General features: G+C 36.7%; 1 protein-coding gene across 2 annotated transcripts in view; it reads right to left on the reverse strand.

The window, feature by feature from the left end:
• Nucleotides 1-709: 709 nt before the first annotated feature.
• Nucleotides 710-16,778, reverse strand: part of LOC138317599 (uncharacterized) — a 33,670-nt gene continuing 17,601 nt past the window's right edge. For both annotated transcript variants that reach the window (XM_069259382.1, XM_069259390.1), the window contains exons 3-7: nt 16,120-16,229; nt 14,805-14,963; nt 14,300-14,390; nt 11,780-13,222; nt 710-11,202 (exon numbers count right to left, since the gene is read on the reverse strand). In XM_069259382.1, the coding sequence (XP_069115483.1) occupies nt 4,634-11,202; nt 11,780-13,222; nt 14,300-14,390; nt 14,805-14,963; nt 16,120-16,229 (8,372 nt within the window). In that variant the 3' untranslated portion in view covers nt 710-4,633. The remainder of the gene's footprint in view (nt 11,203-11,779; nt 13,223-14,299; nt 14,391-14,804; nt 14,964-16,119; nt 16,230-16,778) is intronic.

Genomic DNA, 16,778 nt, shown 5'->3' on the forward strand with positions numbered 1-16,778 from the left:
AACCGTTATACGACTCTTTTGTACATAAAAGGACTAAATTACCTGTTCTGTTGCCTCCAGTTTTACGACGAGATAGTCCAGGGGTGTAGAGATTGGAACCCCTGGAGTATCGAGAGTATACGTGTATAACCTGTTCAAAGTGTTTTGTTGGTTTGAGCCAATGCATGCTTTTTTACGATATTTGTATTTGATATTGAATCGTAAGTTACATTAAAGATGCTTCACGCCGCCAACAGAGCATTTAGTTCATACACTGTAGTTCATGGGGAGTAACTCGTCCATATAGATCTTCCTTAAGAACATAGAATTATCTCCCTTGTATGGTAAATATTTATGCTCCACCGCTGACAAATGATAATTTTTCGCTATCAAAAACAGGACCAGACGATTTAGTATTTTTCTTTGGTTACAAAAGTTAGTTACATTACACCATTACCACCATTGACGTCTGAGCTTCTGATTTTACTTCAAGATAAAAATATCAAAAATAATTAATTGCATCCCGAAAAAATTCTGTGGCACTATTTGGAATGCAATACTGATTGCGCATGCACCGAAACCAAAATTAATTATTTTATATCATCTTTTTTTAGTTAATTAGACATATATATATACGACTAAACACCAATTATCGTTCAAATGATGGGTACATTTATGCTCTGTCGGCAGTGGAGCATCTTTAAGTAAAGGAAAAAGAAAAGTATGTTTTAAGATTTTTTTTATTTAACATATTCAGTATATTTCTATTTGCACAATTTCATCTCAATCAGATCATGCACCAGCACATTAAGAGTAAACCTCAATATAACTTCTAATTAACAAAGTGCTTTTTAATGAACACTGGGTTATTGCAAACACTAGGGAAATCAGAGGGATTCACATACAGTACATGAATAACAATTTTTAGAACATAACATTCAATTATCAGTATGTATGTTGAAAGTTATATACCTGGGTGTTCAAAGGATAAAATTGATTAAGAACATTTATCACAACATATCATAAAGCATTGAACCTGTACAATCATCAGTTCCATGTAGAGAAAAGTCAGCTCAATGTGAGATTTAGACTCTCACATCGACTGTACAAACGCCAGCTCCATGTAGAGATTTAGACTTTCTCACTGACTGTACAAACGTCAGCTCCATGTAGAGATTTAGACTCTCACATCGACTGTACAAACGTCAGCTCCATGTAGAGATTTAGACTCTCTCACTGACTGTACAAACGTCAGCTCCATGTAGAGATTTAGACTCTCTCACTGACTGTACAAACGTCAGTTCCATGTAGAGATTTAGACTCTCTCTCACGACTGTACAAACGTCAGCTCAATGTAGAGATTTAGACTCTCTCACTGACTGTACAAACGTCAGTTCCATGTAGAGATTTAGACTCTCTCACCGACTGTACAAACGTCACTCCATGTAGAGATTTAGACTCTCACACAGACTGTACAAACGTCAGTTCCATGTACCATGTAGAGATTTAGACTCTCACACGACTGTACAAACGTCAGTTCCATGTAGAGATTTAGACTCTCTCACTGACTGTACAAACGTCAGCTCAATGTAGAGATTTAGACTCTCACATCGACTGTACAAACGTCAGTTCCATGTAGAGATTTAGACTCTCTCACCGACTGTACAAACGTCAGTTCCATGTAGAGATTTAGACTCTCTCACTGACTGTACAAACGTCAGTTCCATGTAGAGATTTAGACTCTCACACAGACTGTACAAACGTCAGTTCCATGTAGAGATTTAGACTCTCTCACTGACTGTACTAATGTCAGTTCCATGTAGAGATTTAGACTCTCTCACCGACTGTACAAACGTCAGTTCAATGTAGAGATTTAGACTCTCACACAGACTGTACAAACGTCAGCTCCATGTAGAGATTTAGACTCTCTCACCGACTGTACAAACGTCAGTTCCATGTAGAGATTTAGACTCTCATACCGACTGTACAAACGTCAGCTCCATGTAGATATTTAGACTCTCAGCTCCATGTACTAATAGAGATTTAAACAGTGTAACACCCATTGTAGTTGTTGAGACAAAACTTAACAATAGGTAGAGTCATTAAGGCAGTAACAATTTATCAATATCACAAACAGAAGCACTTAATTTCAAAATAATGACATTTGAATTACATATGTGTATTTTAGAGTGTGTATTTAAGCATTAAAAGTTGTTTTGATATGACATCTATATGGCCTATACTGTGAGAGCCATGCAGACAATTACCATATTGTACGGCAGTGCACCATGAAATGTTAAAAAGCTAGCTAGCATTTACACTGACCACATAGACCATGTATGCTTTTTCATCAAAGAGCATTTTGGGACAATGTTAAGCACATCCAATTGAATTCAAACTGGAGTGTTAAATCAATCATTTGTGGGTTCCACCTAAACCGATACAAACAAGTAGGAAGCGAAGGTTATAATTAAAGTAAGAAAATTAACAGCTTAATATCAATAATTTAGTCCATATTATAGAACAGCCATTTTGACAGTGATCCATTGATGTTTCCATATCTCAGTATTAGAGATGTCATTATCAATGGTTTCATTTTAATATCATTTATTTCCTTGAGCTATTTACATGATTTAAGAATGCAGCCTTAAATGGGGAAAACAAACAAAGGGATATTACAAAAGAGAACATGATAAAATGTTACCAGCCTTGGGCAATAGGACAACAGGGGAGCAATCAGTAGATATAGAGCCGGCACAACAAATGTTTCTTAATAATGTATCATATGTTGTCAAAACTGTCTATAAAAACCACTTACGGGACAAGGAAAAAGTGGCTTATATAGCCAAGTGGTCTTCATACTTACACATCTGCGACCCTATAAAAAGTGGTCTTACTAAGTAAGTGGTCTTTATAAAGAGTCTATCAGTATGGGAAGGTTTTTACCACTGTATATAAAAATCTGTTAAAATAAACACAAGTGAAGGTCCTAGATATCGAAGGTTTTTTTTTAACAATTGAAGTAATTTAATTGTCCAAAGACAGAAATCATTTTACTGCTATGTTCAAAGATAACCGTAATTTCATATCTTTTTATCCATTTGTTTAGAAATTGATATCCTTTACCAAAATGTTTTTCTTTTTCTTTTTTATCAATGATATATACCTCCTATATACTTACAATTTGTGATAATTGCACTTACATTATTGATCTACAGTTTGGATTCTTAGAAATTAAACATCGGAGCAAAACAAGAAAATGGTTTCTGAGAATGTTACTATTATCCATTATCGTTCAAATGTTAAAACAGCAAGATAAACAAGATTTGACTTTGTATGTATCAGTATTCATACTTAAAAACTACACAAAAATAATCCCTTTTACAAATATGTATCATATTAAAATCAGAATGAAAAAAAATGCTTTGTGCTAGGTATTTAAGCTATGAGGAAAAGCCAGGTAACCAGGGCAACAACCTATAGTCAGTTATTGTGGGTTTAAAACTCTCAACCCAGATGTGGAGGACTATTGGTAAAAATCAACAGATCTTAAAGATTCTATATTGATACATTAATTTTCTAACTCATAAAAAAACAATTTGACATTTAGCTGTAAGTGTATGCAGAAAACAGTAAAAAGAGCTGGTTGGAAATGTGTTATATTACAATTATGTTTGCAAAAATGTTGGCAAAACTTAACAAAACAAACTGGCTTTACATAATTCCAAATACAAACTATTCATACTATGAACACAAACAAGCAAGTTGATCACAGAATACAAAAAAAAAAAAAAAACTTGGAATTCTTCGTATTTCACAACCCTACGATTTCAGTCATCCATCATCATATTTTCTTACATACTACCGGTGTAATACTGATTTATCCCATGCAATACGCTCTTGTCGCCTGAGGTTGTATGTATTGTAGCCATGCAATACAATTTTGTGACATCACTGTGTGAACTGAATTAAATTCTCTTGATACATTTTTAAAGGTTATTTTCAGAAACTACGCTGATTTTACTATACAAATGCAAACAACAGGATTTTCATTAAAAATATCACACAATTTCCATCATAAAATCGTCTGCATACCTCTGGTTTTACAACATTTTGTGACCCTTGGGTAGAATATCCCTATCCTTCATAACCACATACCGTATTTTCCGGACAATAAGTCGGACCTGTGTATAAGTTGCAAAGGTCTTTTTTATGATTTTTTTCAGTTTTTGTATACATATAAGTCGCACCTAAAAGTTAGGCCCATGCAACCATGAAACCATTTATAAAATGTGTATACAATCAATCTCTATTGAATGTAATGCTTAACGATCAATTAGAATCATGAAAAATGTCTGTAAAAGAATTTTATAATCTTTATCAAGTAATACGCCCCTACTTGGTATAAAACCTATGATTTGGCTGTACCCATAGTCATGACTACATACTAAAGTTGTGTCAGGCTTCATGCATCTGTATTGCACAGATATCAGTTTTTGTAGGAATCTATTTTAATTTTGAAGTTAACTTTAGATAATTGTCCTAGATATTTTCAAATCTAACAATCAAAACCCAGTATTATACTGTCACTAGACTTCTGTATTAATTTATAGCTGTTCAGAACAGCAGATGACTCAACTACAGATGCAGTTTATTATGATTTATCTCCCTTGGATTCTGGATTATCTCCCTTGACAATTATTGTATTTGTGAACATTTCTGTGTGAGGTGTTAAGCCACATTTATTAAGAAGTTCCTCCCTTGTGGCTAATTTCATTGGAGACCTTGAGACCCTTTTCTTCCTTTGACTAGCTTTTACTTGGTTTGTAGATGTGTTAAGTTTATCTGTGGATATCGGAATTACACCTGTCGCATCCATCTTTCCTTGCATTTCTTTAACATGAGGAGGCTTCACACTCGTAGCTGAACTAGAGATCTTATGAGTTTGAGAATTAGACTGTTTTTGTTGAACACAATTTGAGTCTAGAGAAGCAATGTTTGTAGTCAAATCTTGAGAAGCCAACGTTTTGGATGGCTGCTTCTGCACCGACTCGTTTTGGAATGAACTTGGTTTAGAATTATTCACAGTTGACTTTTCCTCTTCGTCAGAACCTACTACACTCTTTAGAACATCTGTAGCAACACATGCAAGTTGTAACAAATTATTCATAGGAGCAAGCTGGTCAAAGTCTTCAATCACCTTGACCTCTGAGACATTGTCATCTAGTATTTTAACTTTTATTGGTTTATCTTTAGATGCTGTGTGTGTTGACGGATTGACTTTTGACACAAGGGTAGGTGTCAATTCAGGAGACATTGAGAGTTTAGCACTATTTTGAACACATTTGGTGATTTTTGATTCTGGCATGGAAACATCAATTTTTGGTGTTGTTTTACGACGTTTTCTTGTAGACTTTTCTTTTTTGTCCGACATTACTTGTGGCAAAGTTGTAACTGAACTTGACAATGCTGCACTTTGGTCAGTTATTGTCTGCCCCGAGTGTATTATGTCACCATCTATTTGTGCATTCACTGGCGGAGACATTGTACAAACATTTAGACTGGTCTGACCAATGTCAGTGGCTAATCCTTCCTTTGTAGAATATAACAGCGTTTTACTTTCCTTGGAAATATTTCCCAAATTATTTGTTGGTTGATGTTGTTTTTGTTGTTTAGGAGTTTGTTTCTGTTGTTTTTTGGTTGACTTTTCAATGTTATCCGTATCATTGTTTCTGCTTGGTTTATCAACACAAGCCTTATCAGTCATGTTCAGTTGCTTTCCCACACTATTTTTAGACATCACACTCGCTGTTAAGTTGTTCCCTTTAGATACTTCATCCAGTGGTACCAATGACTTCTTGACAGGCCATCGTACATTTGAGATTTTCCCAGAACCCATTAATACCTTTGACGTTTTTGGTGTTACTTTCTGTGGACAACTTAGTGGCTTTACTGCAATGTTATCAGATTTCTTCTCCTTCTTTTCCTTCTCATGAGTTGTTTCCCTTAGATCATGCTTTGAAATAGGTTTTGTACTTTGTACCTCAGATGCCTTATTTACCTTAGTTGTGGTTTTTAGAACGGATGATATTGCAGAGTTTGGTAGAGCCACACAGAACTGTTCTGTCCCTAAATGAAGAATAACTTGTTGAGATTTTGTACTGTCTTTATTTCTTTCCTCTTCAGATTTGTTCAACACTTGTTCACCCACTGCTTTCTCCGTCTTGCATAACACTTTTTCGTGAGCATCATCATATTTTGCCAATGTCTCTGCTCCACAAGATGCGTTTGACGAATCTTTTCCGATCAATTCACTTTTTGCTGTATCACTGATCCTATGGCGACCAGGTAACTGGTTTTCCTGTATAGGCTTGGCTTTTGTACACACAGATGAGGTTACATTACATGGCTTATTTTTATGTCCTTTCAATGTCGGATCGGCACAAAGTGTTTGCGTTTCACTTCTTACAGTAACTGACTCCTTCTGTATCACTGATTTAGACAAGTTCGTTGAAGAAATAGAACTAAGGTTCTGGTGTAGTGAGACATTCACTTGCTTAGGCAGTTCAAACTGCTTCGTTTTTTTTCGGGGGCTTGCCTTTTTCAAGAAATTTGTATTTCCAACAACCTTTGACAGGTCCGGACAATTGAGCACCACTGTTGAATGCTTCTCAACTTTAGCTGGCAGTGTTTTGGCAGTAAATCCTATCCCTTTTGACTTGGTGGGACTATTTTTCGCTTTGTCATTTAATGACAAATTACCTGAATTCTGCTTTTGTCGAACTGTAGAATCTTGCTTTGAAATTTGAGTTTTATTTGATTTCTTCCGTGTGTTTTTCTCTGGTGATTTGGTTGTTATATTTGAAGCACCAGACAGCAAGAGACTTGCTTGTTTACCATTGCCTGATGACAGCTCTGAAGCTGCCGTGGCATGATACACTGGCACAGTTGATGCAGGTTTCATAATAACTGGCTCTGTTTTGACAACACCAATGGAAGACAGTTGCTCAGATTTGTTCACTTTCTTGGGAGATTTCTGTACAGTTTTATTTTGAGTCGATCCTTGGGACCATGTACGGTCCCCTACAGGGCATTTTGCTGGAGAGGTTGCCTTCACATTTAACACGGGTTGATCAGAAGCTGGAGAAACGGTGTCAGCACTATACTTGACTAGTTTGCAATCTGAAGTAGTATTCCCATCATACTCCACTCCTTTCACCCTTGTTGTGTCACCATTTGAAGCAGATTTGTCTGTGACGTGATTTACCATTGTTCCCATATTCTGAGTAGACAGTTTCTCAATGTTACCATTTTGTTCCGGTTTTCTTCCCCCGCTGTAATCTGCTGGCTTCACAGTTTCAATGCAGTCCAGAGGTTCTATCTTGATCTGAACAGGCTTCCTATCTGAGACGGTTCTTTCCTTACTAACTTCACACAAAACTGTCGAAGTATCTGTTTCCTTACTCTCTTTACCATTACTTTTTGTACTGGCGGTGATTGTCCTTTCTGGTAAATTCAACAGCTTTAATGATTCCATTGATTTTTGTGATGACACCAGCGATGAAGAGTCGCTGTACTTAGATGGTGAATCTGATGATACTTGAGAAGCTGTCTCTGATAAATTGTCATCCTCATCAATGTCTTGGGCATCATTAGATGACTTTCGTTTCTTTATGTATGTCCAACAGTGATTTTTACGTCGAGATTTTCTCTTGAGACCTTTCGGCCAACCCTTTCTGTGACCTTCAACCTCTTCCATGTGATGTACTGACACAGCCTCATTCCGATCTTCGTCCTGTTGTTTGAGCCTCACTACCATCTCGGCCTCTGTGATGCGCTCTGCTTCGGTTAGTGTACCACTTAAAAGTTTGTCTTTTTTCACAACACAGAATGCTCTATAATGATTCATCAGTGTTTTAGGGTAAGCAAATCCTCGCTGACAGTATAAACACATCTGCTTATGCTTCTTATGGAAACTTTCATTGACTGTTGACTTCATAACCTTTAAGTCCTTGAATTTCTCTTTCCCATCACACTTGCGTACATGTCTCTCAAGCAGTGAGATGGATTTAAATTTTACTCCACATCCTTTACATTGATGTGTATCCAAAAGTTCTGTCATCTCACGACGACGTACATGATTTCCAGGATTGTATCCAATTTCGTAACTACGGCGTCGCCTCATTTTGGTATCATTAGAATTTTCACCGATTGGTACGTCAGCCATCTTGTGTTTTTTGCAACCCAAAAATATTTTTTTCTGGGCTTTTAACTTAGCAATATAATTTCTGCTGAGTTCTTCAAGTTTATCATGTTCATCTTGTTCAGTAGTTTTAGACTCCATCAATTCCATTCCTATAAATTTCTTTGGAAATTTTCGCTTGCGTTTCCGTGGCAGTTTATCTAATATCTCTGATGTACTGGATGTTTTTGGAGCACAATTCATTATGTGGATATGAAGCCGATCAATGTTTTTAAAGCTACCATTACACCTAGTGCAAGTGTAGGCATTTCGGTCCAAAACATTCTCTAGTGCCTTGCCGCAGGCACCGAGAATTCCAACGTTTGTCGGCTGAGTGTAATACAGGTATTCAATATCGTGTCCGTCTTCGATCTCAAGGGTATGACATGCTACTAAGGGATGTTTCTTCCATTGGTGTCGTAAAACAGCCTCGTTATCACTGAAGTGTCGCATGCACACCGAACAAACATATGCTCGTTTTCCAAAATTTCCAAACGCTATAGAATCAAAGTTGTGTAGTGGACTATGAGGCTCTGGCTGATTCTCTTTGAGTTGGAGAAGACTGCGGTAGATGCGTTCTGCTGATCTCATTTTATCTTCCCGTGTTGCGTTGTTTTCCTGCCAGGTTTGCCGTGCCTTGGCCAAATTTAAACCTTGAATAAGTTGTGCTGCTGAAACGGCTCCATATTTACTGAAATCCTGGTTTGAGTCGGAGTCTGGAGACAGCGGGGGGTTGTAAACCCCAGGGCTACTATAGCCACTGTTGTCGTCACTAGGACACAGATTTAAGTTGTCTGTGCTATTGTTGTTCCTATTCACGTCCACAGTGCTAGTTTCAGTGATATCCGGACTGCTAGAGTTAAGTGTTTCATGACACCAGAGTTCTGCAGCATCCTCTCTTCCAACAACATTTGATATCATTAAACCATCGCTAGAATTCTTTTCCATTTGGATAACGTTTTCAGATTTGTCCTCAAGCTCATTATTGTTGATAATGTTAGGACATTGTTCTGAGCTTAGTTTTTCCTCAACTTCAGACATATTTCCCAGGCTCACTTTTTCTGTCTTTTCCATTTTGTCTTGTACTTCTTCCAATATTACTTCTTCTCTCCTTATGATTTCATCTTTAGTTTCCAAGATAACGTCTTCTGTCTTTATTTCATCTTTCATTTCCAAACTCACTTTTTCTGTTTTTTCCATTTCAACTTTCACTTCCTCCAAACTCACTTCTTCTGTCTTTTCCATTTCAACTTTCACTTCCTCCAAACTCACTTTTTCTGTCTTTTCCATTTCAGCTTTCACTTCCTCCAAACTCACTTTTTCTGTCTTTTCCATTTCAGCTTTCTCTTCCTCCAATATTACCTTTTCTGTCATTTCAATTCCATCTTTCAAATCCACACTGCTCAATTTTTCCATCTCTTCAACTTTGTAGCTTGATTCATAAGTGTTCAGCTTTTCTGTTTCGTCCATTTCATCGTCTACAGAGTCTGTGGTAGATCTGGTGGACTTTGAGTTCCATGGAACAGCATTTTCATCTACTGTTGTCCTCACAGAGTCTGTGGTAGACCTGGTGGCCTTTGTGTTCCATGGAACAGCATTTTCATCTACTGTTGTCCTGTCATTTTCATTGTGGTTCAGCTGCTCTGATCCAGTTTGTGATAAGATATCAGAATACCCAGAGCCTATGTTGTTTTGGAGACTGACATCAATGTCATTTCCACATTCTACTTGATGCTTTTTGTGGTCATTACTTCTACATGAATCGTCCTTTTCTAAGGGCTCAGTTTTTATAGCTGTAGCATCTAGACTCATCAGCAAAGGCAGTTTTAAAACTGTTTTGAAGACTTCAGATTTTCCCTCTTCATTGCCTTTCTTTTCTCTTTCCAAATCCTTATCATTCAAATCTGTTTTAATCTCCTTCATTTCATGTTGGTCCTGAGGACTTTTTGATTTGAAATGAACAGATTCAAATCCATCACGGGAATTTTCTGCAGACGACAATCCTTCCCTTGACCTCCTTCTCCGTGTACAAAGTGCTGGAGCTTTGTCTTGGAATCCAAAATCATCTTCAACTGGTTCAGTCTGTAGGGGAGTTAACTCTGACAAATCCATGAAATTATCAGCTATTACTTTGGGATCATAGTTAGGAGGAAAGTTAAACTTTTCCCACTGAAGTTTGTCATCTACATTTGAATTTTCCTCTTCATGGCATTTGTCCTCCTTGGCTGTTGTGAATACAGAATCGTAGTCTTTTATTCTGATATGCTGTTTGAACTGTGCCATTGAAGCTTCTCCACCATCTATGTAACTTGTCAAATTTTCTGCAATGTTGGCAGCAACATTAGCATAAAAATTCACATTGGCTTCAGGGGAATCATCAATTGGATCATTTGCCGTCTCAAAAACAATTGGCTCCTCATCCCTCTTTGGACTTCCCATTAGTATCCTTAGTCGAGACAGCTGACGTTTCGGCTTTGCAGGGATTGGTTGCGGTTTAACAGGATTTTGACTGAGTCTCGGTATTTCACCATTATCCTTGTGAGCTAACCGTCGGTGCCGGCACATATTGACGTAAGCAGAGAATCTTTTTTTGCAAATCAAACAAGAGAACTTGAACTTTGAGTTTGAGTCCTCCCTGATAGGACCTTTCCTGCCTTCTTTAATCATCTTCATATGCTGTACAATCTGAGATGGTTTCTTTTGAAAGGTGTTGGTGACATCCTTCTGGTAACTTTCCTGTAGAGTACGGGCAGCCTTGGTTCCTAGTTTTCCTCGTTTCTCTAACAATTTAAGCAGGCGTTGGCGATGAATGTCTGGGTGTTCCAGTCGAATATGTTTTCTAAGACTCCCAACGTGAACAAAAACGGCTGTGCAATATTTACATGGTACTCTACTGCCCAGGTGGATGTGCTCATGTTTCTTCATGTTGGTGGCTGAAGGAAAGCCTTTTCCACAGTAGGAACAGATATAGGAACGATCAGCTGAAAAATACAACAATACAAACTTCATTAGAGCGGCAGTACCAGTAAACTGTCAACAAGTACCGACCCCATCGTCATATATCTTAATCTGGCCCCGATTTCTCAAAACAAACTAAAGTAAAAAACTGACTTTAGTAATAAGACTTTTGTTTTGAGAAATAGGGGTCTGGTCTTCACCTTAGGGATTTATTTTTCAACATTTAACATACTCGGTACACCCTAACGTCAAAGTCATTCATATTTGAACAATATTAAGGGCTATTGAGGTCAGCATGCATGCTACTGGTCAAGCCCCAATTTCTCGAAACAAAGTTGTATTTTCATACAAGTTATATAATGAGAAAATAATGAAGTTTTGAATTAAATCTACATTTTGTTTTCGAGAAATTGGGGCCTAGTCTACTAGCTAGTTGGTCTAGTCTACTAGCTAGTTGGTGATGGTAATTTTTTTAAATGGAACCTGTCCAGCTGGACAGGGGATGGAGGGTAACTCATAAGCTTACACCTGTTTCGGGGAGGAGAGCTTGGAATGAATATGGACAATTTCTTTATGAACACATGTATAAGAGAAACTTACCAAAATGCAATGCCTCATGACGTTCTAAGTTTGTGGTGTATTTAAACTTCATCGGACATCGTGGACACTTGAATGGCTTGCCAATAACAGGTAGTTTCTTCTCTCCAAGTTTTGATTTTGACTTTGCTGGTGACGTTGGTAAGGACTTAGCCGTCCTGTCGTTTTCGCCTTCGTGGACCATTTGATGACGAACTAGGTTCTGTTTGTATGTAAATCGCATCTCACATTTATCACATGCAAAGCCTTTAACATCTAGAAATTTTGGATGATCTTTTGTATGTAGTTTAAGGGCCTCAATTTCATCAAAGAGCCTATAACATATGTTACACTTGTATAGGCCAGTCATTGATGTTAAAGTGTTATTGGATGGAGAGGATTCTTCTGTTGTATTTTCCTTTTTTATTTCTTCGCTTTGTTCAGGTGTTTGCTGAGGCTCCTGTAAATTACATTCTGGAGAATCAGATATTTTATTACTTTCAACTTCCTGATCCCTCACTCTGTCTATAGAGTCTTTCTCTGAGTTTTCCTGTCCAGTTTTCAACATTTCACTCTCCGATTTTTCCTGAACTTTTGATTCCTCCTCTTTATTTGTTTGGGACAATATATTGTCGACTTTTTGAAGCAAGTCTTTTTTGTTTGATTTAAGAATGGCAAGTTGCTGTTGACCAATCAGAATCATACAATTTGTGATGTCAGCTCGACTGAGATAACGACAGTTAATATGGTTACGAAGGTAATGTCGCTTCAAACTGAAGGTGTGTTTGTACACGCCTGCACACACGTCACACCTATAAACACGCCGTCCGTTCTGAGTGATACTGAAGTGAGGACCAAGAGTGAAGAGATATTCTAAATGTTTGGCAGGGTAAGACCAGGATTTTTCCAAGCTTTCCACTGTATTTCCCTCCACTTCCTCGAGATCTTCTAGAACTGAACATGCCTTCATTGGACTGTCTTCTCGACCTGCATGCTCTTCATCAGCCTTTTTAGACTCAGCCGGCATTTCTTCTTGAATCATGGTCTCTGATTTCTTTTTCCGACCCCGTTTCTGTTTACCCTTGGTTTGTGAGTTGAGACTTGCCTCCATGTTGTCTCTCTCAATCTCTTCTTTGCTCCGCCGATGTCTCTTTTTCTTAAACACAAGGTCTGTCAATAGAATGTCCTCATCAAACAGTTTCTTCTTCTTCCTTTGTCTCTTTGTTTCTAATATCTGAATGGGCGAGTCTATATAATTTGGTGTGGATGTGGTTGTTGCTATGGATACTGGTCCAGCTGCTGCTGTGACTGAGGTTGCTGATTCTGTTAATGGTGTCTCCTTTGTAATCTTAGAAAATGAAGCTTTTGTGGTAACTGTTTCTGTTCCCATAGCAACCGATTTGGCTTTGCTTGGAGTTTTGACCCTTGGCAATGATTTAATGGTAATTTTGGCAGGAACTGCAGCATCTGTAAACAACAAATAAAATTAATGTACATCTAAATGAAATACATTATAGTTAGAATTATATAATGAGTAACACCTTACATAGTAATATACATCTGTTCCATACCTATATTCTTCAATTATTCAAAGACCAGCAAAACCTATCTCAAGTAATCTAAAGAAAAACTATTGTTTTTTGTACCATATTTTCCCGATAATAAGTTGCACCTGTGTATAAGAAGGCCTTTTTTTATGATTATTTTTTTTCAGTTCTCGTACACATTTAAGTCTTACTGGATAACAATTCTGCAGAAAATCAATAGCAAAATCAGCCTGCCATTGTGTTGTGATTATAAACAACCATGCTTCAGTCTTTCGTGAATTAAACCATTTTACGATTGACCATGCATCTGGTACGTAATAATTTTCATCTTTATTATATTTTCTGATAATTCTGGCAACTTTTGACGCATTTCCTATTACAAATGACCAAATAATGCTCAAAAATGTGTTTTCCCTAAATAAACTATAGTAAACTTAACCCTCTCCTCAGGGGGAAACTTAGAGACCCAAGGGTTATATAATTCACATTTTTGTAAAGGACCTTTTATTAAAACCTTTCTATCTTTGAAGAGTATTGATTTTACCGCATCTGTGAGTAAATTGAAAAATTTAGTCATTTACCTTTTGCCCTCTAAACTCCGGGGGGGACCATATAATCATAATATTGATTGGTCTTTTGCCTTAGAAGATTTGTGCAAAATTTCATTGAAACTGCTTCTGCAGGTATGGAGAAGCAGTCGAAAAATGTAAATTGTTTAGAGACATATGGCGGACGCAGCATGTTGACAGACAAAAGGCGATTAAGATAGGTCTCAGGTGACCTAAAATTTACATAAGAATTTATTACATCTATAATGTGTTGCTATAAAATTTCCGCTACGAAGGTTATTTCCATTTTTATATGTGGAAATAAGGAAATAGAATAACATATCAGGAAATGGCATTCCACACACATACTGTTTGGAGTAATGTTCTAATTATGTAATTATTTTGTAGAGGAGGGTGTGATACAGTTATAGGGTTTACGATATACATACCTTTGTCCACCATGTCTGTGTTCTTTCTGCGTCTCCGTCGTTTCTTGAAAGGTTGAAACCATGTTAGAAGTTCTTTCTGGGGATCTACATCCTGTAGAAAAAACAAAAAAATCATGGTCTTACCACAAAATCCCAAATAATTCCTGTAAATCTTGGGAACAAATGTCACAAGTATTAGCTTCCCAAAAAGCTAAGAAGGCTACCTTACAGCATTATTTATTAAGAAGCAATTATAGGAAAGTTTGACGAATTGTTCTGTTCACAGTTAGCTGCTGTAGATCTTATGACAATTTATTTTTGAAGAATGATAATTTAAATGCTTTCGCATTCAATGTAAAAGACAATCAACTTCATGATATTCATGAAAGGGCCGCTAGGCTACCTTTCCGTAACAAAAAAAAAATCTTTAAAACAATCATAACATGATAGACCATACAACTTTAACCAATCAGCAGGGAAGTCCAATAATTTCCTTTAATTGTGTGAAACATCACAGGGGTAGTACCTGAATAGCTTTGTAGAAAACTTGGCCGTTATCCTGGACTGATACAATATTCTGTTCCTCCAGGAACCGGGCACAGTTCACATAACGCATCCAGTTTCCTTTCATAGGATCTGTGGCATCAATGATGTGTGATAGTTCATTCTTCTCCAGATCAAACACCTGCAAAATTATAAATGATTTAGAATTGAACAACGAAGAGAGAATAATATTTCCTTATTTGTTAATGTATTATTATTTCCAATATGACTATCACCTACAATTTTAACTATTGCAATAATTACTACAGCTATCAGGGAAAACATTATTGTGATAGTTTAATTATTGCAATGGTATAGCAGTAATACATTTACATGTTTCATTCTAAATTCTATTTAATTTAAGTCAACAAATAGCAAAACATGTCATCCATCTAGTGTAGTGTTGGTTTAGAGTTACTTCCCTTTACCTGCTAGCGTTAGTAACAACTCAAACACACTGATGATTGTGATTGAGAACAATGTCGGTGTTTGCTTGTTAATGGAACAGCAGGTAAAAATTGATAGTACATCATTTTAGTCAAAGTTACAGAAAAATATTGACTATTGAAAACTATCGACAGCTTGGCGTAATATCAGAGATTGTTATTGACTTGTTGAATTTGCCATCAATTGATCGAGGTGATAGGCATGCAATCACAATGTATTGTTAATTACACCTGATGTATTGTTACACCCGATATGATATATAGTTAGTTACATCCGATATTATATGTTAGTTATTGCAATCACAATGTATTGTTAATTACACCTGATGTATTGTTACACCCGATATGATATATAGTTAGTTACATCCGATATTATATGTTAGTTATAATTACATCTGATGTAATTTTTACATTAAAGTATTGTTAAACCTGATGTATTGTTACATCCAACATATGTTTACATCCATGTACAATATTGTTAGTAACATCTGATGTATTGTTAAACCTGATGTATTGTTACACCGGATATATAGTTAGTTACATCTGATGTATTGTTACACCGGATGTATTATTACACCCAAAGTATTGTTAAACCGGATGTATTATTACATCCGATATATTGATAGTTACATCTGATGTATTGTTACATCTGAACTATTGTTACATCCGATCTATTGTTACATGTGATGTATTGTTTCATCCAATAAATTGTTACTCCCAATGTATTGTTACACCCCTAGACATAGCTTTATAACTTCCTCTGTGACCAACTGAGGTGTGGGAAAAATACGACTTCTTTGATGTAATATTACAACAAAAGATGAGTAAGTCTAGAGAAACTTGAAAACTTACCTCCCAAGAGAACCTGTAATCGATGTTTTTGCCTTTATGGTTGTTCACAATCTCTCCGACGTACGGTCCAAATATGGTTCCCTTTGCAATGGGTGTCACACACCAAGCTCCTGTGTACAAAATTATAATTAGCATAGATAGAATATTCCTGCATTGAAGTTTTTATTTTCCATACTTCTACAACAATATCATCGTCGATATTCCAGGGGTTCTAATCACTTACGATCTCTATACACCCCTTGACTATCTCATAGTAAAACTGGAGGAAACAGAATAGAACAGGTAATTTAGTCATTTGATGCACATCAAAAGAGCCATATAACGGTACACTATGGTTGACTGTGTGGCTTTGATGTTAGGCGTCGCTCTCTCTGTAGTCTTCAAAGAAAATCTTTGCAATCCTGTGATTGGTCAAACGTTTTCTGCTGAGCTGCCTTCAATTTCACTATGAGATAGTCCAGAGGTGTAGAGATCGTGTAAGTGATCAGAACCCCTGGTGTATCGAGGATGCAACAATATATAAAATACAATTGCCTTCAAATTGGAAAGGCTTGAATTGTAAACGAAATTATATGTGTTTATCAAGGTGAAGATTAATTCTTGTGACCTGACAAGAGTAGGTAACACTTTGATGTCCTTCATGGCAGCATATTGTTACC

The sequence above is a fragment of the Argopecten irradians genome, chromosome 1 (genome assembly GCF_041381155.1).
Source record: "Argopecten irradians isolate NY chromosome 1, Ai_NY, whole genome shotgun sequence".
NCBI lineage: Eukaryota > Metazoa > Mollusca > Bivalvia > Pectinida > Pectinidae > Argopecten > Argopecten irradians.